General features: G+C 38.9%; 1 protein-coding gene across 1 annotated transcript in view; it reads right to left on the reverse strand.

Moving 5' to 3' along the window:
• LOC133077160 (cytochrome P450 7B1) overlaps window positions 1–24,097 on the reverse strand; it is a 181,350-nt gene that overhangs the window by 21,971 nt on the left and 135,282 nt on the right. Inside the window, exon 2 of the mRNA XM_061171844.1 lies at window positions 6,035–6,171. Within this exon, the coding sequence (XP_061027827.1) occupies window positions 6,035–6,171 (137 nt within the window). The remainder of the gene's footprint in view (window positions 1–6,034; window positions 6,172–24,097) is intronic.

Below are 24,097 nucleotides of genomic sequence, written 5' to 3' on the forward strand. Positions count from 1 at the left end.
TGTGGATTGCTGAGTAAGACCTTTTGATTTTCTGGATTTTACTTTTTGAGTGGGTTTGGAAGTACTAATAACACTGGAGATGCTAGCTGGCTTTCCAACTTTTAATCTTCAGTATAAACAATTTAAGCTAAGTTTTCCAAAATTAATATTAATTTAAACCATCTGTCCACCATCTGCTAACGTGAGATGCAAAACCAGAGTTTCTTTGTAATCTTTAATCAGACAGTTAGGAAAACACATATACATTCATAAAATGAATTTAAATTTCTTAACAAAGGAAATTTGAAAAGTTATTCTAAAGGCCATGGATTCTTGGAGCAAAAATAACTTTTGTTCCAGTGTGGTTTTAAGTAAATGAATGCCAAGTGTCAACAGGCAAGTTGCCTAGTTCACGAAGATCACAAGATAGAAACAATATCGTTTGCTGTGTTTTCAGAAGGGAGAAGAAAGCTATCAGCAGTTGATGTGATATATTGATTTAAAGAATTTCAGAGTTTGCATTTGTCTAAAATATAAATGTCAAAATGAGGCTCACTTTTGCAAAAAAATATACGTATATATAAAACCATCCTTTTGAGCAGTAAATTTGAAATGGGGTCAAAATTTTTAATGTATTCTTTACCAATAATTTCACTGTCTTCCTTTTTTAGGAGCTGGCTGGGCCTTAAGATATTAACCCCAGCATTCCTGAATAACCTGCATACGATCGTTTACTAACTCAACAGCCTTTTCACTTCCTTCAAAATTACTTCTTTTAGGAAGGTGAAGCTACATGATGCCAAGTATGTCACTAAATGTTAAAAAAAAAAAATACGTCATTCACTCTAATGTCTTATACACAAGAAGTTTGACATCTGGATAATTATAACCTGAATTTTGATGTTTTCATTTCAGATATTTGGTGCTGTACAGAAACACATCCAAGAGAATTCAGAACAACTATTTGACTATTTGAAATAGAAATGCCCAGTCAAGAAATATGAGATAAATTGGAATTTTAAAGACATTTTCCATAACTATAACTTTTTGATCTCCATGTTTAGCTGGCTCTTCAATAGACGTTTTTTAAATGTCAAGCTGAAAATATTCATTGGAAGAGTGGACTATGAACCAACTTTTTATTTTATGAGGATGACCACATTATACTCCCCCTCTTATCAGGGAGATTTCGCTAGCTTTTGACAATGATGTACAGTGGTGTTTCGCTGGGGTGACATCTAGGGAAAACGATTCCGCTGCACCACCACACAAAACCAATTAGAGAACTATTTTCTGCGACAGGTCACGAATTTACGTGGTTTCTCATGAAAAGATGTACCTTTTAATTTCTTTATTAAGATGACATCCATGTCCCTTGAGACTTTTGGGGATGACAATCATTTGCTCATCACGCAAGAACATACACTCACTGAAATCACATCATGGGACAAAGGTGGGAGACACTGTTCCTCATTTCACATTTTCCAAATGAGCTATTTTGCAAACTGATCATTAGAACCACATACATTATAAGGATTTTTGACAGGAATTTATTCAAACTCTAGGAAGAAGCTAAAGGGAAGTAGCAGTTCGTATTCAACTATGGTTGTCTACTGTTGAGTTTAAAAAGATAGCCATGGCCAAATTGTTTAGACATTAGAAATTCAGCAAGCTTCTCAGTATCTAAGATGAAGATAACAAGTGAAACTGGTTTTTTGTTCGCTTTCTTTTTTCTTCTTTAACATCTTTGAGTATAACTGCTTTATAATGGTGTGTCAGTTTCTGCTTTATAACAAAGTGAATCAGCTATACATATACATATGTCCCCATATCTCCTCCCTCTTGCGTCTCCCTCCCACCCTCCCTATCCCACCCCTCTAGGTGGTCACAAAGCACCGAGCTGATCTCCTTGTGCTATGCGGCTGCTTCCCACTAGCTATCTATTTTACATTTGGTAGTGTATATATGTCCATGCCACTCTCTCACTTCGTCCCAGCTTACCCTTCCCCCTCCCCGTGTCCTCAAGTCCATTCTCTACGTCTGCATCTTTATTCCTGTTCTGCCCCTAGGTTTTTCAGAACCTATTTTTTTTAGATTCCATACATATGTGTTAGCATATGGTATTTGTTTTTCTCTTTCTGACTTACTTCACTCTGTATGACAGACTCTAGGTCCATCCACCTCACTACAAATAACTTAGTTTCGTTTCTTTTTATGGCTGAGTAATATTCCATTGTATATATGTGCCACATCTTCTTTATCCATTCATCTGTCGATGGACACTTAGGTTGCTTCCATGTCCTGGCTATTGTAAATAGTGCTGCAATGAACATTGTGGTACATGACTCTTTTTGAATTATGGTTTTCTCTGGGTATATGCCCAGTAGTGGGATTGCTGGGTCATCCCATTCTTCTTTAGATTCTTTTCCCACATAGGTTATTACAGAATAATGAGTAGAGTTCCCTGTACTATACAGTAGGTCCTTGTTGATTATCTATTTTATATATAGTAGTGTATATTTGTTAATCCCAAACTCCTAATTTATTCCCCCCCAAGAGTGACTTTTTTAAGTGAAGAATATAGTTTTGTATTATGAAGCCAAAAGCTCACTTAGAATAGAAGCCCCAGCTATGGCCTTTATTTGTATTATAGTAAGTATTTCATCAGCTCTAAGGTATTGGGAATTTCCTCATCAAATATTTATTGTGAATCAATCAGTGCTGAGCTCTGAACTAAATGTTGGCAGTAAAGAAGTTAGAAAATAATGACGGGAAATAGACAAGTGAATTAGCAATACACTCACAATTTATTAAATGCCATGACAGAAGTGATACTAGGAGTAATTGGAGCCTGGAAAAGAGGCATCAAACATACCATGGGGAGGGAAATGGTCAGTGAAGGATTTTGGGAGGAAGTGATACGTGACGATGGCCTCAAAAGATGCACCCATGTCAGTCATCTTTCAAGGATGACTCAGAAATAGAAGAACAGCATTCTGGCAGAAAGAACCACAACAGAAAAAAGAGGCACAAAAGGACATGGTATATGAGGAGGAAATTCCAACAATTTGGTGTATTAATGGTGCATTATAGTAGCAAGAGACGGGGCTGGACAGGTAGGTGGAGCCTAGACCCTGGAGAGCCTCATGAGGATCACCATATACACTACAATGTCTCTGTTTCTAAGACGCATGATTTTTTTTCCATTTCAATTCTTCTGAAATCAGAGTGCATACAATTACTGTTGGAAGAGACTTGCCAGTTGCCAGCCAAGGCAGTAAGATGCAATGAAACAAATACTACCTATTCATGTGAGAAATTGACCATGCTGACTATTTCATCCAGTTGGATCATTTTTTTCCTCCCAATGACAAGTGGTAGCACAAAAGTGAAGTTGCTCTATGTACAAAAGGTTGCTTCGGATACTTGGCAACATAATTATAGTATGAAGAAATTATCTAAATTCTTTAGGAATAGAACATAAAATTCCAAGGACTGTTAGAGAAAGATAAAGGGGGTTGAGCAAAGAAAGAGGCATGTGTAAATATGACCCAGATAAGGAATGCTCAGCATCGGTGGAAGACCCAGGAGGTACAGTGTCAAGACAGTGAAGGAACAGAGTGTTTCGAGAAGGAATGAGGGATCAGCTTTGTCCACCAGATAGAGAGGTCCAGGCAGGTGATGGCCCATTAATGACCTCAGCAAGGCAGAAAGCTGGTTACAGCTAGGAGGTCTCTGGGAGCTAAACCACCGGGGGCAGCAAAGGTAGGTAACTCTCTTTAAAAATCTAGATGCAAAAGAGAAAAAACAGAAGTGAAAAGTAACTAGAAGGAAAATACAGGAAAGATTAAGCATGGTTAGAAGCTTAGGGTAAGGACCCAAGAGAGAAAATAATGAAGATACGTATATGGGAGGGAGAAATAATGAAATGCCAGCCCAGAGGAGGCAGTAAGGGTCATGGGGACAGGTAAATGGATTGTCTTGAATATTCTTTGAAACTGGAGTAGAGGTGGTAAGGATAACTGTGAAACATTTGATAGATATGTGGGGATCTGAGTGAGAGCATACCTGATGTCTTCAATTTTCTTGGGAAGGAAAGTGAACTGTGTTACAGAGCCCAGTGAGAGATGGAGAGCTAGAACACAGCTTTCCTGCCCTCCACCTGCACACCCAACCAGAAGTCAGAGGGCAGAGGCGTGTAGATAATCTACTGTGTAGAGGTGAGCCTTCCGGGACGTGCACGGGGCAGACAAAAGTGAAGAAAAGGAATGCCTAGCCCAGGTGATAAGCTGATGTGGAAGACGGTATGCAAACATGGCCACGATAAACTTCTTCTCTCTTTCTACATGGGCTCCTGTGCAATGTGACTCTGCCACTCTGCCCAGGAAGAAGTGGGAATCTAGTTTCCTAGCCTTGAATCTGGGTTGGCCTGTGACTTGCTCGTACTAAGAGAATGTGCTGGAAGTGAGGTTCTGTAACATGTGCGCCAAGGCCTCAGGAGGCCTTACAGGTTTTCCTCTCACCCTCTTGAAATACTAGCTGCCACGTAAGGACATCTTCTTGAGGATGAAACATCGTGCGGACAAGGGGGCCCAGCCAGGCATGTGACAAGGCCACCCTGGGCCATTTAAGCCCCAGTCAACCAGCCAGATGACTCAAGCCGCACAAGTGACCCGGGCAAGACCAGTCGCTGTTTTAAGGCATTACATTTGGGAGAGGTTTGTTAGGCGGCCAGAGACAGCTGCTACAGCTGGAGAGCACGGGCCTTAAAGGAGGACGAGCTGAGCACATTCCAGCTCCTCTCAGCCCAGTGATGCTGGGTTGCGTAGTGATCCTGCTGTGGGTTTCTTCCTTGTTTTGTAAACATTTTATTGAAGTTAGAAGCATAACAAATATATTTGATTTCACCAGCAGGATTATTACTTTATTCACATCTGTGCTAATGAAAGCTGTGGAACATTCCTAGACCCACACTGCTCTCTGTGCACTGAACCATAACAAATACTTTTAAATTAAAAATATATTCTAGATCCATGGCTGTTAGGGGCTCAGGGGGAGGGGAAGAGGAATGAATATGTGGAACACAGAGGATTTTTTAGACCAGTGAAACTATTCTGTGTTATACTGTAATGGAAGATACATGACCGGCTGCATTGGTTAAAACCCAAGGAACTGGACAACACAAAGAGTGGGCCCTAGTGTAAACCACAGACTTTTTTAAAAAATAAATTTATTTATTTTATTTATTTATTTTTGGCTGCGTTGGGTCTTTGTTGCTGCGAGTGGGCTTTCTCTAGTTGTGGGGAGCGGGGGCTACTCTTGGTTGCGGTGCGCGGGCTTCTCACTGCAGTGGCTTCTCTTGTTGTGGAGCATGGGCTCTAGGTGCGCGGGCTTCAGTAGGTGTGGCTCGTGGGCTCAGTAGTTGTGGCTCTCAGGCTCTAGAGCACAGGCTCACTAGTTGTGGCGCACGGGCTTAGTTGCTCCGTGGCATGTGGGATCTTCCCGGACCAGGGTTCGAACCCCTGTCCCCTGCATTGGCAGGAGGATTCTTAACCACTGCGCCACCATGGAAGCCCCTAAACCACAGACCTTTAATGTTGTATCCATACTGGCTCATCAGTTGCAACAAATGTGCCACACTAATATAAGATGTTCATAATAGGGGGAATTATGATCAGGGGAAAGAGGAGATATATGGGAACTGTCCGTACTGTCTGATCAGTTTTCTGTAAACCTAAAACTGCTCTACAAAATCAAGTCCATTAATGCATTCTATCTTTTCAAGAAACAATTCTTAAAGGCAAGCTAAACCAAACCAAACGACAGGTGATACCAGGAGAGTGGGGTTCCCTAGGAACCCTCAAGAGAATTCTATAATTTGTTTTTTAATGTGAGGATTACTATACTCAAAAACATAGTTTTTTTTTGTAGTAGCCTACAAATAAAACAATAATGTACAAATATTCCATATTTTGCCTAGAGAAAAATATAACAACATTAAAGAACAAGTGAGAAATTATGATACACGTAAGGAACTTATCGAAGTGCCACTTACCTCCAAGGAAAAGAGTGAAAACATCACCATACTGCTTTTGAAGAGTAGTCATGAAACCTAGGGGATCTTTTTGTAATTTCAGGGCTTCTCCAAAGTAAGGAAGCCAGCCTTTTATCAATGGAGGTTCACCAGGTCTCCTATAGAAAAAAAAAAAGAGAGAGAAATTAAATCATTCTTATTTTAATACCTGTGGGTCATTAATCCAGTCTAGAAGTAGACTGGATGAATTGTACAGTTTTTTTTCAGTTCTTTTATTCAATGATTCCTATATAATCATAGACATGTATTTATTGAGCCCCTCCAGTATGTGGCTCTGGGGCAGACAGTTCAATTTACAATTTTTGGTGAGCAACTTTTGTGAGAAATTGTGTCTTGTGAGGCCCAAATGGTTGGCTGAAATGACAGACACATTCAGTAAACATTTTGTGTTTGAGCGCGCTTGCTGTGCTCTGGGGGTTAGATGTCAGGTAGTTTAGTTGCCAAAGTAAAGCTCTTTGTTATCAGATTTCAACTAGACTGGAATTACATAATTAGAAGAGGGGAGATTATTAATCTTGAAAAATCTTTTACGCTGTTGAGAACAATAAGAACTTCAACATTATTTCCATGAAGGGTGTTTTGTTATATTCTTTTATGAATATTTTTATTCAAACTCCAAATAAATAGGAATATTTGTTAAATTTTACAAGATAACTTTTTTTAACATATGAAGTGTGTTCAGTGAAACACTGAAATACTGTGAATTAAAAACCAAGTTTCTTCTGTTTTGACCTATAATCCTAGCAAAACTGGACTTCAAAATTTCTTCCTTGTGACTTCCCCAGTGGCACAGTGGTTAAGAATCCGCCTGCCAATGCAGGGGACATGGGTTCGAGCCCTGGTCCGGGAAGATCCCACATGCCACGGAACAACTAACCCCGTGTGCCACAACTACTGAGCCTGTGCTCTAGAGCCCGTGAGCCACAACTACTGAGCCCGCCTGCTACAACTACTGAAGCCCACGCGCCTAGAGCCCGTGCTCCACAATAAGAGAAGCCACCACAATAAGAAGCCCACGCACTGCAACCAAGAGTAGCCCCGGCTCGCCACAACTAGATAAAGCCCACGCGCAGCAACGAAGACCCAACGCAGCCAAAAAATAAAATAAAATATTTCTTCCTAGTCATTTATTTGGTGAACTCAATCTGATTTAAAGTTAAAAAAAAGATCCAAAGCCATTTTATCCTAGAAGGGATTAAAACAAATATTCAAGAGAACTCTGATGATTCTCTATCCCATCTGTGAAGATGACTTATACTACACACAGTACAACCCATTTTGATTAATCACAAGACATTACAAGCTCAGATCTAATCAAAGATCAAGATTATGTTCATACTCAGCATGGAATTCTATGTAGCTAGATTAACCCTATCAGAAGCTTTTATCTTCCCACAACCCAACATGGTAGAATTAAAGTTAAAAGAAAAAAAAAAGAAATATCAGATTTTTCAGGGGAAAAATAAACTGAAACAAAATAAATCCAAGGTGTGATAGAAATAAAGGAAATCAGTATCAAAACTTTGCTTTCTGTTTTTAGAGGACAGTTTATCTTTATACTAATTTACAAAATATATGCTGTTGTTTAAATACATATACTTAGAATAGGAAGACAGGAAACATTGCATAGAAATGTGTCTCTTATTCTTCACCCCACTCCCCATGATTTCCTTGAATGCAACTTGAGCAATGAAGACTTGCTTTTTTGAGAAATATAAAAGTGTACCAAGAAAACACTGTAACAGTTAATTTTAGGTCCAAAGATTAATAAACGAGAAGAGGCTGCACATATGACGGGAGAGTAGATCCCCAGCCATAGCATGTAGGCTCTTCACCAATGACTCTTCCAAAATCTGCAAGTGATCTACTTCACAAAACTTCCTTTCAAGATATGAACTCTCTTCCATGGCCTACTTTTACTCTGTTTTGTTTAATGTTACTTGAATGTTGCATTGTGACAAAGATTTTGAAAGGCTTTTTGTCATATCATTATTTAATGCAACTAATTTCATCCTCTGTGCTCTGTCATGTGGTCCAAAGTTGTATTCTTCACGGGGTTTCCGAGGGGGTAAAGGATGGAGCTCAGAAATCCAGGGGGATATGAACTTAACATTCAAAGTGAGGGAAACACATTAGGAAACCATTTTATTGTTACAAAGATGAAAGGGTCATCATTCCTTTCAGCTGTGCTCATTCTGGCAGAAATAAGCCTCAAACTATTAAACACCATGTCACAACTGTGCATATTTTCAGGAAAAAATATAGTGCTAGTTCAACTTACGACCCATCGAAGACAGATAACAGAAATCTGTCTTCATCAGTGTATTTGTAAAAATTATTTAGGGAGGAAAGACATCACCATAATGATCCAGAAAGGCCTGCTGACACCTGGCACAGCACAAATACTGCTATTTGTCTCTCTCACGCTCTGTGACTTTGAAAATGAAATACCAACTGCTCACTGCTGAGTGAAGGGATGGGATGCTTAACGCTTATCGGTGATGCTCCAGTTCCAAAGCTTAAGAGGAGCAGGTCATGAAACAATGGAGGGTAACTAAAAAACTCCCCCAAAATCAATGGTCCATATCCCTCTTTTTCCCACTCAAACAATATACACTTCCTCAAATATCCTCTTTACTATTTAACAGACCACAAGGACATATCCTGTAAATTACACAAATTAAAGCTTACAAAGGTTCTCAATGATTAAACCCATGTTCTATGCATAGACCACTGCATCACTACTCGCAAGGTCTTCCTTACAAGTTGTAGGACACATCTTAAAGTTTATGCAAAGTGTCAAGTACGGTCCAAACTTATCTGGAAGCAAAGAGTGCAGAAGAATCTACATACATAAAATAGCTATAAAATATAAAAGCCATTTTAGACATTTTCCTTTGGTGAAAAAGAAGCACATAAAATTTAAGAGTGGACCAACACAGAATACTTGGTTTCTAATGATATATGAAGTTCGTCTTTATGCTACACCTTTCATTAAATAAACAGGTAGAAGATCTGACCTGTCACACATTGTTCCCCTAGACATTTAAAGCCCAACACTTTCCAAAGCAATCTATACTTGGCAAAGTAACTTCTTTTCCATTTTTCCCTTGATCATTCTAGGCTAGGGATCCCAGTTATTGAAATAACCTCCTAAGCAAGTAGGGAGCAACCTTGATACATGCACAGCAATCCAGGAAAAATAAATTACGTGTTGATTTAAAATTTGTAAAGACAATATATTCGTATCAGGTCACCTAATATCTGCAATGTTACCTTAATAACTTTTTATTTTTCCTAATTAATAAAGATTTTCTCTGTGTGGGTGGTTAAAATTTCAGAAACTACACAACTGAAGGGCATTGCAGTACCGAAGATAACACTGGCCTTTGGAACAGACTTTGCTGTTGAGCAAGGCACTGGTGAAGCTGCTCTGCTTTCTGCTTCCTTGACTTACTCTGGAAGCTACTTCACTGGAAATGTCATTTGCCTTATAGTGTCTCTTAGAACTGTATTCTTGAAGTATCCTCTATTCCTCCACTATTTTTTGGCTCCAATGGGGGCACCGGGATGCCTAAAAATGTTCCCACAGCTCTGGAGAGTTAAGAATCAACATGCTCTTCAGGATACTGGGGAGAGGGAGCCTCAATGCAGGCCTGTGGATGGAAGGTTCCTAAAGAGGAGTGGATGGAAGACGTGTCTGAGCCTTGGCGTCCTAGCGGCCTCAGCGAGCGCCCAGGTGGAGCCAAGGAAGCATAGAAACGCATGCATTGCTCTCTCTGGAAACTAGGTGAGTGACAGCCAACTGGAGCACTTCAGTAAGGGATACAAAGGGGGAGGACCACTCCCAAAACCCTAGCCAGGAGGCACCCCCAGGAAGCAAAGGTGAACAGCATGAACATCTGTACAACAGGACTCACCAGATCAACAGAAAGGAAGGGGAAGAGAGAATCCCAAATCTCATTTAATCTTTGTATAAAAGAGACCAAGTTTTAAAACAGAAGTGACTGAGCAACTTCTCACTGCAAATATTCAGTGTTTTCTGCCATCAGCAGAAATAGGGGCTTGGAAATTTGAGTTCAGTTATAAAGAATTAAAGTTACATTTCTGCACATCTGATTTGTCCTGGGAAATTTTAAATCCCAAGGCTAGCTATGTGTAGAGAGACGCTCAGTTTCGTCCTCTGAATGAGAATAATAATATTCAGTTTAGAGATTTACCAGTCAGGCTGAGACAGAGTATTTGAAAGTAGCTGGTACACAGAGCAGGGTTAGTTTTCTTGTTATTTGTAGATTGCAAGCAGTGCCTGGAAGTGGTTTTGCTCAGCCTGGACTCTTTGGTTTGTCAACCCTCCCTGCTTATCTATACCTTCCATGGAGCTGCTCAGGGTTGAAGCATGGACTTCCCTACCCTTCCAATCACTGGCTAAATGAAGTTGTTAAATGCCCAGATACACAAAGACTCAATAACTTCAGGTGAACAGGCCCGAAGTCTCTGCAAAGAGCTGACTTTCTCAAGGAAAGAATGATCATTATTCAGAACAGCTTCACCAGGTGTGTGTTTGCTTATGATGAGGTTCTCTGGACATGACCTGGTCTAAGAGTTAATGAAATTTCTCTGCATAAGATGCAAACAGGAATTTGGGGGTGGGCATTAAGGAGCAAGAGAAATAAAGGAAGTAGAAGGACAGGGGAAAAAATAGTGAGGCCACATCACGCTAAGCTGGGACTCTGAGAAGGACCAAGACAGGATGAACGGCACGGCAGGGTAGGTTGCTTACAGGAACACATGTGACCAATCTTCAACTCTAAGAAGTTGTTTGCTGGCCTGGGAGCCACATGGCCTTTTTCATCTGCAAACATTCATTATGAGTCTGTTAGACACACCACATAAACTTGTGTCAATGGCAGCTGAAAAAGTTGAGGAGTTCGGGCAGCATCCAGCTGAGGGACTCTACTGGATGGGGGGAAAGGGTCAAGTCCATGTGCAGGAGGCAAACATAGTGGGAAGATTGTAAGCCAGAGAGCACCAGCTCCTCGTCGTGCTTTGTAAAAAACCCTTTGGGTATTAAAAGGAGAATGAAAACCCAAGCTGCAGGCTGGAACAACAATCTTTGCAAAACACACTTCTAATAAAGGACTAGTATCCAACATGTACAAAGAACTCTTAAAACTCAACCATAAGAAAAAAAATTAAAAATGGGCAAAAGATTTGAACAGACATCAAGGAAGATATGCAGATGGCAAATAAGCATATGAAATGCTCCACATTATATGTTATCAGGGAATTGCAAATTAAAACAACAATGAGATACCACTACACTCATATTAGAATCGCTAAACTCAAAACATGGACAGGCCCAAATCCTGACAAGGATGTGGAGCAACAGGAACTCTCATTGTTGGTGGGAATGCAAAACGGTACAGCCACTTTGGAAGAGAGTTGACTGTTTCTTGTAAAACTAAACATAATACCATACAACCCAGCAATTATGATCCTTGGTATTTACCCAAGTGAGTTGAAATTTTGTTTCTACACAAAAAACCTGCATGCAAATGTTTTCAGCAAATTTTTCTTAACTGCCAAAACTTGAGAGCAATAAAGATGTCCTTTTTCTTAATAATCCAATTTTTTATTATTTATTTATTTATTTATTTTTGGCTGTGCTGGGTCTTCGTTGCTGCACACGGGCTTTCTCTAGTTCCGGCGAGCGGGGGCTACTCTTTGCTGTGGTGCACGGGCTTCTCATTGCGGTGGCTTCTCTTGCTGCGGAGCACGGGCTCTAGGTGCCTGGGCTTCAGCAGTTGCAGGACGCAGGCTCAGCAGTTGTGGCGCGTGGGCTCAGTAGTTGTGGCGCACGGGTTTAGTTGCTCCTTGGCATATGGAATCTTCCTGGACCAGGGATCGAACTGGAGTCTCCTGCAGTGGCAGGTGGATTCTTAACCACTGTGCCACCAGGGAAGTCCCAAGATGTCTTTAAACTGGTGAATGGATAAGGAAACTTCTATATAAGTCCACATAGTGGAATATTATTTAGCTATAAAATGAAATAGTTATCATGTCCTAACAAGACTTGGAGGAACCTTAACTACATATTGCTAAGTGAAAGGAGCCAATCTGAAAAGGCTACATACATTATGATTACAATCATATGAACTGGAAACAGTGAAACTATGGAGATTGTTAAAAGATCAGTTGTTGCTAGTCATTAGGGGAGAAGGAAAGCAGAATGAACAGGTTGAACACAGGCTCTTTAGGGCAGTAAAACTATTCTATATGTCACTGTAATGGTGGATACATGTCATTATACATTTGTCAAAACCCACATAATGTACAACACAAAAAGTGAACCCCAATGTAAACTTTACGACTCTAGTTAATAGGAATGAATCAATGTTGAGTCAATTGTAACAAATGTACCATACTGATGCAAGATGTTAATAAGATGGAAAACTATATTGTTGGGAGGATCAGAAGGAGGTCTGGGGAACTCTGCAGTTTCCTCTCATTTTTTTTGTAAACCTCAAACTGCCGTAAAAAAGAAAGCATATATATAATGAATTTTAAGCAGGAAACATATATCAGTTTCCATTTTTAAAAAAAGTTAAAGAGATTTTTACAAAAGACAGGCAATTCTAGATTTTAGGATTGGTCAGTATGTAAACTGGTACAATCTGCAACTTTTTTTTTTTTAAGAGTGAAGAGTTCTAGAAACCAAAAAGTGAGAATATCTGCTGTGGATTATCCTCAACCATGTTAGGTCCATTTCTCGCTATGACCTCATAAGGAGCCATTGTAATGGAATTCCAAGCACCTATTTAAGACCCTGCCTAGACTAAGTTTTTTTGTATCTTTTAGCTCAGGAAGCTGGTTTTCAGTGACCTGAGGGACTTTGACCAAAGTTAGTTTCTTCCTTGGCATTGTAGGGTTTTTGACTATTTTGTTTGCTATTATTCTTTTCACTTTTCCTTTACTCTTTTTGATTTTTCTCATTTTTTTCTTTATTTCTTTTTCTCATTTGTCTTTTTTCTTTACTCTTTACTGTTTTTCCCATTTTTTCTTTATTCATTTTTCTCACTTCAAAAAGTTTGTTTGTTAATATTTGTTGTTTGTTTATCTTCATTTTTGTCTGGCCCTGTGCTTTGGTTCTATTATAAAGATCAGTTTTTCAGGTAGGCTTTGGAAGTGATTTTCTTTTGAGGTGATTTGGATCAAGTTTTTCACCAGTTTTTCTCAATTTTAAGCTGACCTTGGGGCACTTTGTCTATGCAGTAAAAGGCAATCCGCTGCAAGGCCTCTTGCCTCCATCTCTGCCAAGGAGGAGGATGAGACACATGTGGGCAATGACCACCGACAAGGATACCTTCACCAAGGTGAGGTGGCCCCAGCACATCCTGATTGGGAAAGAGGTGGCCGTGAAGATCATTAACAAGAGCCAGCAGAACTCCTCGGGGCTCCAGAGACGATCCCACAAAGTCAAGATAATGAAGGCCTTGGGTCACCCCAACATGATGAAATGATATGAAGTGATGGAGATGGAGGAAACACTCTACCTTGTTGTGGAGTATGCTGGCGAAGGTGAGATGTTCCACTACCTGGTGGATCATGGCAGCATGAAAGAGAAAGAGGCCCCAGGCAAATTCTGGCAGAGAATGTCCACTGTACAGTATTGCAGCCAGAAAATCCACCCTGGGTGCTGACTTGAACGTCAAGGTTGCAGACTTTGGCTTCAGCCACGAATTCACCTTTGGCAGTAAGTGGGATACCCTGTGTGTGCCAGCCCCCCACCCCCTCGTGCTGTTAAGGCCAAAAGTAAGATGGCCTCAAAGTGGATGTGTGGAGCCTGAGTCATCCTATAAATACACTGGTCACTGATCCCCGCCTTTTGATGGACAGAACTTAAAGGAACAGGAAGAACAGGTACTGAGTGGGATCCACCATATTTCCTTCTACGTGTCCACTGAATGTGAAAACCTGCTCAAGAAATTTCTCACCCTCAACTCCAGCAAGGGAGGCACTTTTTAGAGCAAATCACGAAAGTTCCCTGGATGCCTGCAGCTCAAGAAGGTGAGGAGCTGAATTGTATGGAGCGACTCCCTGACTACAAAGTCCCTGGTGGGCTGAGCTGGTGGTGTCCACGGCTCCACAGTGTGAAGAAGGGTGAGTAGCAATGACAAGATGCGAAGGTCTCCGCCCTGAGTCCTTATCCACAGACAGAGACACTCACCTCAGCGTCCATCAGTACTTACTTCTCAGAGAAATTTGTGCGCAGTACGCCTTTAAGTGAATAAACCAGTTAAGTAACCATAGGCGCAACGGAATAATATTATTTTCCTTAAAGAAAATATGGGAATATAAATGCAAAGACTCTAGTATGCTTTAAGATGTTAATGGTCATTATTTTGGGGTGGCGAAATTATAGGGGTTTGGTCCTCTGGTCATCTGACTTGCATGACAAAAGCATACTGCTTTTGAAGATTATTTGTCATTGATTTTGTAGGATGTCTCTCAACCTGGGTTGTCTGATGTTTTCGCATGATTAGACTGAGGTTGTTAACATTTTTGGAAAGAATCCCACCAAAGTGTGCCCTTCTCAGTGTATTGTTTGGAAATTTAAAGAAGATGCTATTTTAGTGAGAACGTGAAAGGCAGGTACAGAGGGCACTGTCTTCTAAAAAGCAGTCGATGGCAAAAGCTCTACAAATCAATCAAAGGCTGATTCTAAAAATGAGCGCGACGTTTCCAAGGTTGGGGAGCGGCGCGGCAGCCTGAGGTCCGCCCTGAGGATGCACACACCCCCTGCCACAAACAACCACACTCCAAAAAGGAAGAGCAGACCCTGGGGGTCAGACTCTGTAACTGTACAAAGCATGGACACACTGTGCCACCCGGATCCCCCATTACTTCTTCCAGGGTCCAGGCAACCTGCAAACGGGGCAGGCAGAGTTGGTTTCCGTGACAGCCACGGGAGGGCGGGGTGCTCGTCACAACTGGGGTTGCAGCTGCTGGGCTGTGACAACCTGATAGACTCTTCAAGGCTTTGCAGGAAGAAGCCTTGTGGCACAGAGGGCACTGTCTCTACCCCCCTCACAAGACTCCAGTGCATCTCATGCGCAGAGTTAGGGAACAGGTTAATTGTTTCCCCTTGTAAATGATAAATCGTATATGCTTTAGGACTCTTGATTCATATGCTGTACATGTATGATCTGCTTAATATTTGTTTACTGCAAGAATCAGACCTCCTGTAATCTCTTTTCAGGATGAACATTAATCCAACTCTGTCTAGAAAAATTATACAATTCATTACCATAAATAATCTCCATTGTACCCTGTGCTTAATCTTCATTTTTTCCCTAGTCCTATAATCTTGCAAATCCACTGGTGCTGTGTGATTGGCACCTGGTGTTTACACAACCTCTGCCTCACAAAAAATACACGAAAAATTCCTGGATAAAAATGCCACTTTTCAGTCTATCAGTGATTCTATTCTCTGCTCTTTGGTAACTTCTGTACCACTCTACGAAGATCTGTTAACTTTGGCAGTCAGAAACAAGACCTTTACTCTTGAAATGTTTTGGCTCTATCAGGATGGCAATTGACTTAAAACTTGACTTAATTTCCCAGTAGCAAAGATATTCACCATTCAAGCACTTTTGATCAAAACATTAAATGTAATGGCAATGTAAAAGCAAGCAATGCTTAATGGTTACAAATTTCTCCATTATTGGAATGGAATCAGAGCAAAACTAATATGAACATAACTAAATGTATCTTCACACCCTACAGCATAACTCTTCAAGCCATATTCCAGTTGAATCTTTAACTGTCAGTTCATCTATGCAATTGTGTGATCTGAACAAAGCTTTGTCTGTACAATGTGCCTTCTAAACTCGATTCCATTAGAAGATTAATACTAATGCCTTGATCAAGTGAGTGATTTGTAAATGCTTCTTTGGCTAAGAAGCCAAACCACATCCGTGTAGGATTTTACTCTGAGAGGTCTATGATTGAGGGTTTTTTGTTTATTTGTTTGTTTGTTTGCTGTGAGGAATGCCCAGGTTGGCACCATGGAAAAATAATGTCAAGGTATATTTTATAAAACTATAATTTAAAACTTAATTGAGTCTCAAGCAGGCTTCATAATGACCACAATACTGGAATATCACTTCTTTATAAACTTGACCTTGGGCTAAGTAGGGCATAGGTCCAGCCCTCATCTGTTCTTGTGTTCGCTGCTACACAATAACTCCTGATTAATCTCGCTACACTGTGTGGCTCAGATCTGGGTCTCCGCAAACTACCACCAATTTGGTGACTTTAGCCAATTTGCTTAACTTATCTGTGCCTCAGGTTCCTCATCTGTAAAATGGACATTCTACCACTGTACTTTCCTCATATGAGAATTAAATAAGTTAGTGCATGTAAAGAACTGAAGACAATGCCTTCACATAGTAAACACTAAGTGTTAGCTGCTATCATCATTATCATCATCATTATCACCACCACCATCTTCACATTACTACTGGGGATCATCTAAAATATAAATCTAATCACGGGTCTCTCCTTATTTCTCTTTCCTAAAAGTTTTCAATAGAGTACCAATTTTTAAGACATTTTTTCATTTGCTAGCATACTTCCTTTATTTGCCTGATTTGGATTTTAGTTTAGGGCTGCCATATATGATTTGGTGGTAAGGAAATGGGGCGCCAGAATCACCTTCCTACATTTTTCTGGGCTTTATATCCTCTGAATGAACACACTCAAAAGAACAAAAGTGGCTCAGAAGAGCCCTCGATCTTAGGAGGAAGCCAGTCAAGAATGTTTAAATGGCCTAGACAATTCTAAAAGAGGGAAATCGATTCATGATGGAAAGTTATTTCAAGTCCTTAATTAAAATAGAAAACCATGCAACCGAATTTGTAATTTCTGAGATGATCAGTTGCTAATTTATTTTACAGACAGGATTTGATTGGACTCCATGGAGGAGATATCAATTCCATTAACTCATCATTTCTTACATTTGATTAAATCATTTGATTTTGAAACATTTAATAAAAAATCAGAACCCACAGTTTTGTGGAAACTAAATTATAACAGAGGACTAGCTCAGAGAGCCTTGGTAATGACAATATAGAGATCAATGCCCACAATATATAAATGCATAGTCAAGTTATCAAATGAAATTTCATCAATACAAGCCTATGAATAAACCAAGTTCCAAATTCTGAAGGCCAACACTAAAATAATCAAGCCCAGCATATCAGAACCATAGGAAAGGTAATTCAAGGGTATTCTGGTTTGCTGAGGTGGGAAGCTAATGAAAAGCCTGAGGACCATATGCTACATCTGCTGCATAATGCAATAATTCAGAACCATATTTTAATATTGGGTAACACATTAACATAGCAAAAGCTAATAGTATCTCTACATTTGTAATACAGCACACAGCACTGAGAAAGGCAACATTTTGCTCTTGTCATGAATTAGAGGGCTTTTAGAAAGGGAAAATACCATTCTTTTCCAAATACTGGTTCCTGACTTTGGCTGGTGATTTTAAGTCACTGCATAAAAGGAATGTATGACTATTCCAGGAACTCCATCATCACTAATGTTAGAACATGGGACACAGAAGACATACACAGATCATTTATATACAGACAATTCTAAAGTTGTCTTGAAAAGTCTAAATTTCTATTAAAGATAACCTTCTACATATTTTAAACATAATTATTGCAGTGTCCTTCGCTCACTTTTCTCCCTCTTATGTGCACCCTCCCACTTGTTTTCTGAAATCAATTTTCGTGTTTTTACCATGATCATTACTTAGGTAGTGTTCAATTGCTTTGTTTCTGTGTTTGCCTTGTTTTCTGTGTACCCATCACTAATTCTTATCAATCTCTTTCAGTCCTCTCTAAAATCGCTCTCAATATGGTTAGACATATGGTCCTGCAATTTTCATATAGCTCCTCTCTTATTTTCCATCAATTTTTATTTTGCTTCACTCAACAGGGGCCTTTCTTGACTTTACCCCTTCCAGAGATTATTTTATTTCTACCTTAGATTTCTAATTTCCAAGAGGTCTTTTGTGCTCTCTGCTTATACCTTATACAAATTACATTCCATTCTTGTTTTATAAATGCAATTTCTTCTATGTTTCTAAGACGATTAAACATAGTTTTTTGAGGATTTTTTCTGTCCTCGAATTGTCTGTTTCCTCTCTTTTCTTTCTGTTTCTTTGTCATAGTTTCTCTCTTTCATGATAGAAGCTTTCTTCAATGTCTCATGATCTTAGCTTTCTCTCACATTTGAAGACAAGGCTGTGTGCGTGTTGGTGAGGCTGGCGGACTTCACCATATCATGATTGGAAAGGGGCCTCATCATTTTAATGAGCTACCTCTCTTTACCAGTTACATGGATGAGGCTGTATCTTTTAAGAATTCTAATTTTGCTTTAGGGACTTTGGGAATAGGACATAGGACATATATGCAAATACATTTCCTATAAATAGTTAACATGAACCAATTTTGAATTTGTCTTAATTCTAATTTTTTTGGAGATTATTGCCAAAGTCATTTGGAGTAATGTTTGCAGATAAAAAATCTTAGAGCTCATTTCTATTTATGGAGGTGAGAATAAATAGACAATATTATCAAGAAGTCAGAAAAGAGGAAAAGATGATGGGGTGTAGAGTTATGCAAGGTTTCAGTTGAAATTCCAGGGTGAAATAAGCGATTTTATTAGTTCACTGTATTGTTCCCCAAATTACTCTAACACTCCCGTAAGTTATATTATCTTGTTTCCGGGGCTGCGAGGATTAGGGAGAATTGGCAGGGAGAACTGAGGTACAGATAGACTCTTCTTTTTCATTTGAGGAAGCGTGTGTGTGTGTGTGTGTGTGTGTAGGTGTGCATGCACACATGTAACTGTATTTTGAACTAGGACCTGACCAAAGTGATGTCAATGTCAGTAACACATTAATCCTTTCCACAGATCACCCATCAGAAGGCAAATGTGTTAACTCTCAGTAGAATAAAAAGCATTTAAAAAAAAGCAAAGACTCCAATCTCTCTCTTCTAGTTCCTCAGATACTTCCTTATCCCTCTTCAGAAAGAACTGGATTTTGGATTTTGACAGAACGCTCATGCATCTATAGAAGATGTTTTTTTTCTCCTCTATAAACAGGGAACAAACTGAAAAAACAGAAACCACTATTAGATTTGTAAATGACCACTCTACTGCTTTGAGAGCTTACAGGTAGCTCCTCAAAACACTAATTTAATGATTGTTAATGACCATTTAAAATTCATTCTGCTTCTTTCCAAGAATTAAAAATTCCACCCCATTATTTTCAAAGGATTTTATTTCAAAGTATGAATATGAAAGAAACAAGCAGTTTGTGTGTGTGTGTGTGTGTGTGTATACATATACATACATATGTACATGCTTGTGGCATGGAAAGTCCCTTGAAAATGTGGGACAAATATATTAAGAAATCTTATAACTCTGTAGTAAGAAGACAATCCAATAAAAAATGGGCAAAATATTTGAATAGACACTTCACCAAAAAAATATACAAATGTCCCATAAACACATGAAAAAATGCTCAACATCACTAATCTTTAGGGAAATGCAAATTAAAAACTAAAATGAGATACTACTACTCACTCACTAGAATGGCTAAAATCAAGAAGAATGACTGTAGCAAGTGTTGGCAAGAATGAGGAAGAACTGGAATGCTCATACACTGCTGGTGGGAATATAAAATACTATAATCACTTTGGAAAAGTGCTGAGCAGTTTCTTATAATGTTAAATACACACTAACAATACGATCCAGCAATTCCACTCCTAGGCATCTCTCTCTACCTAAGAGAAATGAAAATATGTGTCCACACAAAGACTTGTATGTGAATGTCCATAGGCACATTCATCACAATTGCCCCAAATTAGGAACAATTCAAATGTCAGTCAACTAGTGAGTGGATAAACAAAAGGTAGTATATCTATATAATGGAATATTATTCAGCAATAAAAAAGGAACAAATTACTGATATATGGAACAACATTGATAAACCTCAAAAGCATTATGCTAGGAGAAAGAAGCCAGACACATGATTCTATTTATAGGAAATTTCTAGAAAAGATAAAAATAGAGGCACAAGGCAGATCACTTCTCCCTTGTGGTTGACGATAGGAGCAGGGATTAAATGCAAACAGACATAAGGAAACTTTCTGGATGATGAAAATGTTCTAAACTGGATTGTGGTGATGGTTGCACAACAGTATCAATTTACTAAAACTCATCAAATTGTACACTTAAAATGGATGAATCTCATGATATGTAAAGCATATCTTAATGAACCCGCTAAAAAAAAGGAGGCGTCTTATGTGATGAATTTCGTATTTCAATTGTCAGAAAAGTCTTTAAATGAAATATATCACACCAAAAATTATATTGATATTTAAATTTCTGCTATTAGGTAAAGAAAAAGCAAGGACCACTTAACAGAACTTAAGCATTCCATTTAAACTTAGATGTTGTGGGCAATTTTTGTACCACTTCTAAATATGAAGAAATATATTTTTATTTTCATGTTTTCTAAACAAAAAATCTCTTCTGTAATGATTTTGCTGAACACTCTCTATGACTTCTGCAAAATTCCATAAGTAAAACAGGGTCCTGAAACTGGAAGAGTTTTGGGAGGCTCATCATGTTTTACAAATAAAGAAACAGAATCAGAGAAGTAAAATAATTTGCCCCAAATCACATAGTAACAAAGTAACAAAAAAGATCAGGGACTAGGTCTCCTGACTCCCAATCCAATAACTTGTTTTTTTCTGACTACACTATCCAAGGGAAGACAGGCACATGTCAGGGTTAAGGGAGTACTGACTTTCTGAAATCAGATTTTTCTCTTTTCTGATATGTTTTTCACTTGCAATGAGCCCAGGGCTGATAGTGCTATAAAGTAAATAAACATAAGATGTTATCTCCCATAGGGCAACTTCTGTTTGTGGCTAAATGAGCCAAGATGAAGAAACACTTCAAATAAAAGACTCAGCTGGAGTAGCAGAGCAAAGGGCCTGCTTAGCTTCAAAGGAAGTCTGACACATAGCCACTGTGCTTCATAAACTATAATGTAATAAACTTGCATGAACAAAAATCTCACTTCCATATTCAACACAGGTTACCTGAACGAGCCGTATGAGAGCTAATTTTTGGAAACAACATTAATTCTCTGGAAACAAAATGACCCACTTGATACCAGCTAGAGTGTGGTAGTCCAAGGGTTTCAAATCCTACATCCCATCCATACCTTTCCTCCATCTCCATATTTCAAGAGTTATCTCTAGAAACTTCTCAAATTGAATCTTAGTTTAGTTTAATGTCTGGGTTTTAAAAAACTCACCTCTGGTTGGTGGAAGTACAATAGGCATCTGAAGCAAAAGAAAAGATGAGGATATCTGTGCCTCAGAAAGTTTCAGCCTTTACTATCACCAACTCAGAGCTGCAGTATTTGTACCAAAGTGATGGAGGCTAAAGGATTTGTGGCACCTAAATTCCCAGAGACCATAACCAGCAGTATTTATCCAAAAAGCCTCAGGCAAACTAATTCTTAACAAAACCTCAGTAAAGCCCTGGACAAAGAGAATATGGGAACTTGATATTCCTTAAACACACATTTTTAAGGAAATAGTTTAAGAGCTGTGATAAATTGCAGTAGTGTTCTCAAAATATCCACTGCTCCTTCCTGTAGGAGCATTATTCATTGATGCCCCATGGATGCCAGGCTTAACCATGTGACTTTCATTGGCCAACGATCTGTGAGCAGTGACACATGCCACTTCCCAGGAGAAGCTTTATGAGCTGTCACATGGCTCCACTATGTTCTCTTCCCATTGACACAAGCCAAAAAATGTCCCCTAGTGAACACTCTCCTTAAATCTGGAAACTCGAATGAAGGCAATGACTTATGGTGAGCATACAGGGTGAATAAGAAATAAATCTTTCAGTTGTAAGCCATTGAGTTATCTGTTACTGTAGTGTAACTGAGCCAAAGATGACTGAAACAAGAGTTAAACAGAAGAGATTTGTTTTGATTAACGAACTACACAGTACTTTGGAGACCTCAGGCTGATTACAAAATAAGAGTGCTGCCTACTATATATAAAATAGATAACTAATAAGAACCTGCCGTATAGCACAGGGAACTCTACTCAGTACTCTGTAATGGCCTATATGGGAAAATAATATTAAAAAAAGTGTGTATATATATATAAAACTGATTCACTTTGCTGTACACCTGAAACTAACACAACATTGTAAATCAACTGTACTCCAATAAAAATTTTTTAGAACGTGTTGCTATATATTCCCATCACCCTAGACCAATATTTTGCAAACGTTTTTGATCCAATGTATATATTGTGATAGACTCTACATATACATTATAGATATATGAATATGTAGATGTAACTAAAAGTCATGAAACAATACTATGTGTGACGTACTCTGATATTTTCTCTTCTATTTTATTTTTTTAATGTTTTTGGAACCCACTAAGTCCATTTCAAGTCCTATTAATGGGTCACAACCCATTATCCTAATTTCTACCCAGTGTTTACCTTGTTGGATTATCCCAAAATGTATATTCATACTATTTTTTTTTCTCCCAAATTTTAATCCAATAGTACTTGACTCTGGATTCACCACAGAATCACCAGGAATATATTTTTTTCATATACTGCTCCTCACCCTCAGAGATGGTGATTTATTTGGTATGGACTGGAAATAATTATTTTAACATTTGAGAATTCCTCAGTTCCTTTCTCAGAAGAAGGCAAGAAAAAAAGCCACTGTTGCCAAGCGTGTCTAAGGCCTGGTGATGATGCATCTGAAGGGGCCTGTCCCTGGGAGAATCAGCAAGATTTTAACCTTTTGTTTTATATCCAAATTATAGCTAGCTATAGAACAACTTTAAAATGAATTGTTGTAACATACATTTAATTATCAACTTCCATATAAATCACTGGGACATATATTTGTTTTACCTGAATACACTTGCTTTCATTCCTGAAAACCTGTCACCTTAATTTGGCCTCTGAGCCACAGAAGATCCTAAAATTCCTCTTATCTGGTCATATAGTTCCTTTTAGATGCCAATGATTTCAAATGAATTTTGGCTCTGTGTAACCATCTTAATTAACCTGGGTCACCCATTCATCAATAGATCAATCAATTCATTAATTCAAACAATTACTGGGTACTCAATTTGTGTCAGATGCTGTTCTAGGTGACAAGGACACAAGGAAGAATAAGAGACACAGGATCTTCCCTAGGAGAACTCAGTGTTGTTGGAGGTGGGTGTTAGGTACAAACACAAAGATAACTAAGATACATCGTCATGACAATAATGAGAGGGCTTACAACAGATTATGTGCTCTACCTTGTAACTCACTTCTTAGTTTGATTTAGTTTTTCTAACAAACTTCTGTAATTCATTTTTCCTGTCATCACTCTGTAGAATTTAAAACCCTAGACCATGCATCTGCTCCTCTTCCCTCTGTATCTGGTCTCCATACACCCTCGCCAGAGGAATACTGTTACTCAACAGAAAGACGGTGATATTTAAGAATTGTATCCATCTTGGCCACGTAAAATTATGCTCAAATTCCTGCATGGGGGTGCAACTCCCAGAGTAGTTTATTCACAATCCTGCAGGATGGGTTCATATCCTTTCTCAACACATATCATTAACATATTATTTAACTTCAGTGCTTGTTAAGTGATGCTTTGATGGCCCCTCTCTCATCGCTATCTCTGTATCTCTGTGAAGCAGGAACTTAGAATATTTGATTCATCCTGTTTTGTTCTGGCCTCTGCTAGTCACTGGCAACTTCGTAATAATTATTTTTCTTGTGATATAATATTCATATCACATGAAGTTATGTTAAAGGTAGTTTAGTGAGAGGTGTGGGAATACTCTTCCTATGTCTGATCGAGAAGATACTATTACACCTTTTC

Source organism: Eubalaena glacialis, chromosome 17 (genome assembly GCF_028564815.1).
Source record: "Eubalaena glacialis isolate mEubGla1 chromosome 17, mEubGla1.1.hap2.+ XY, whole genome shotgun sequence".
In the NCBI taxonomy this organism is placed as follows: Eukaryota; Metazoa; Chordata; class Mammalia; order Artiodactyla; family Balaenidae; genus Eubalaena; species Eubalaena glacialis.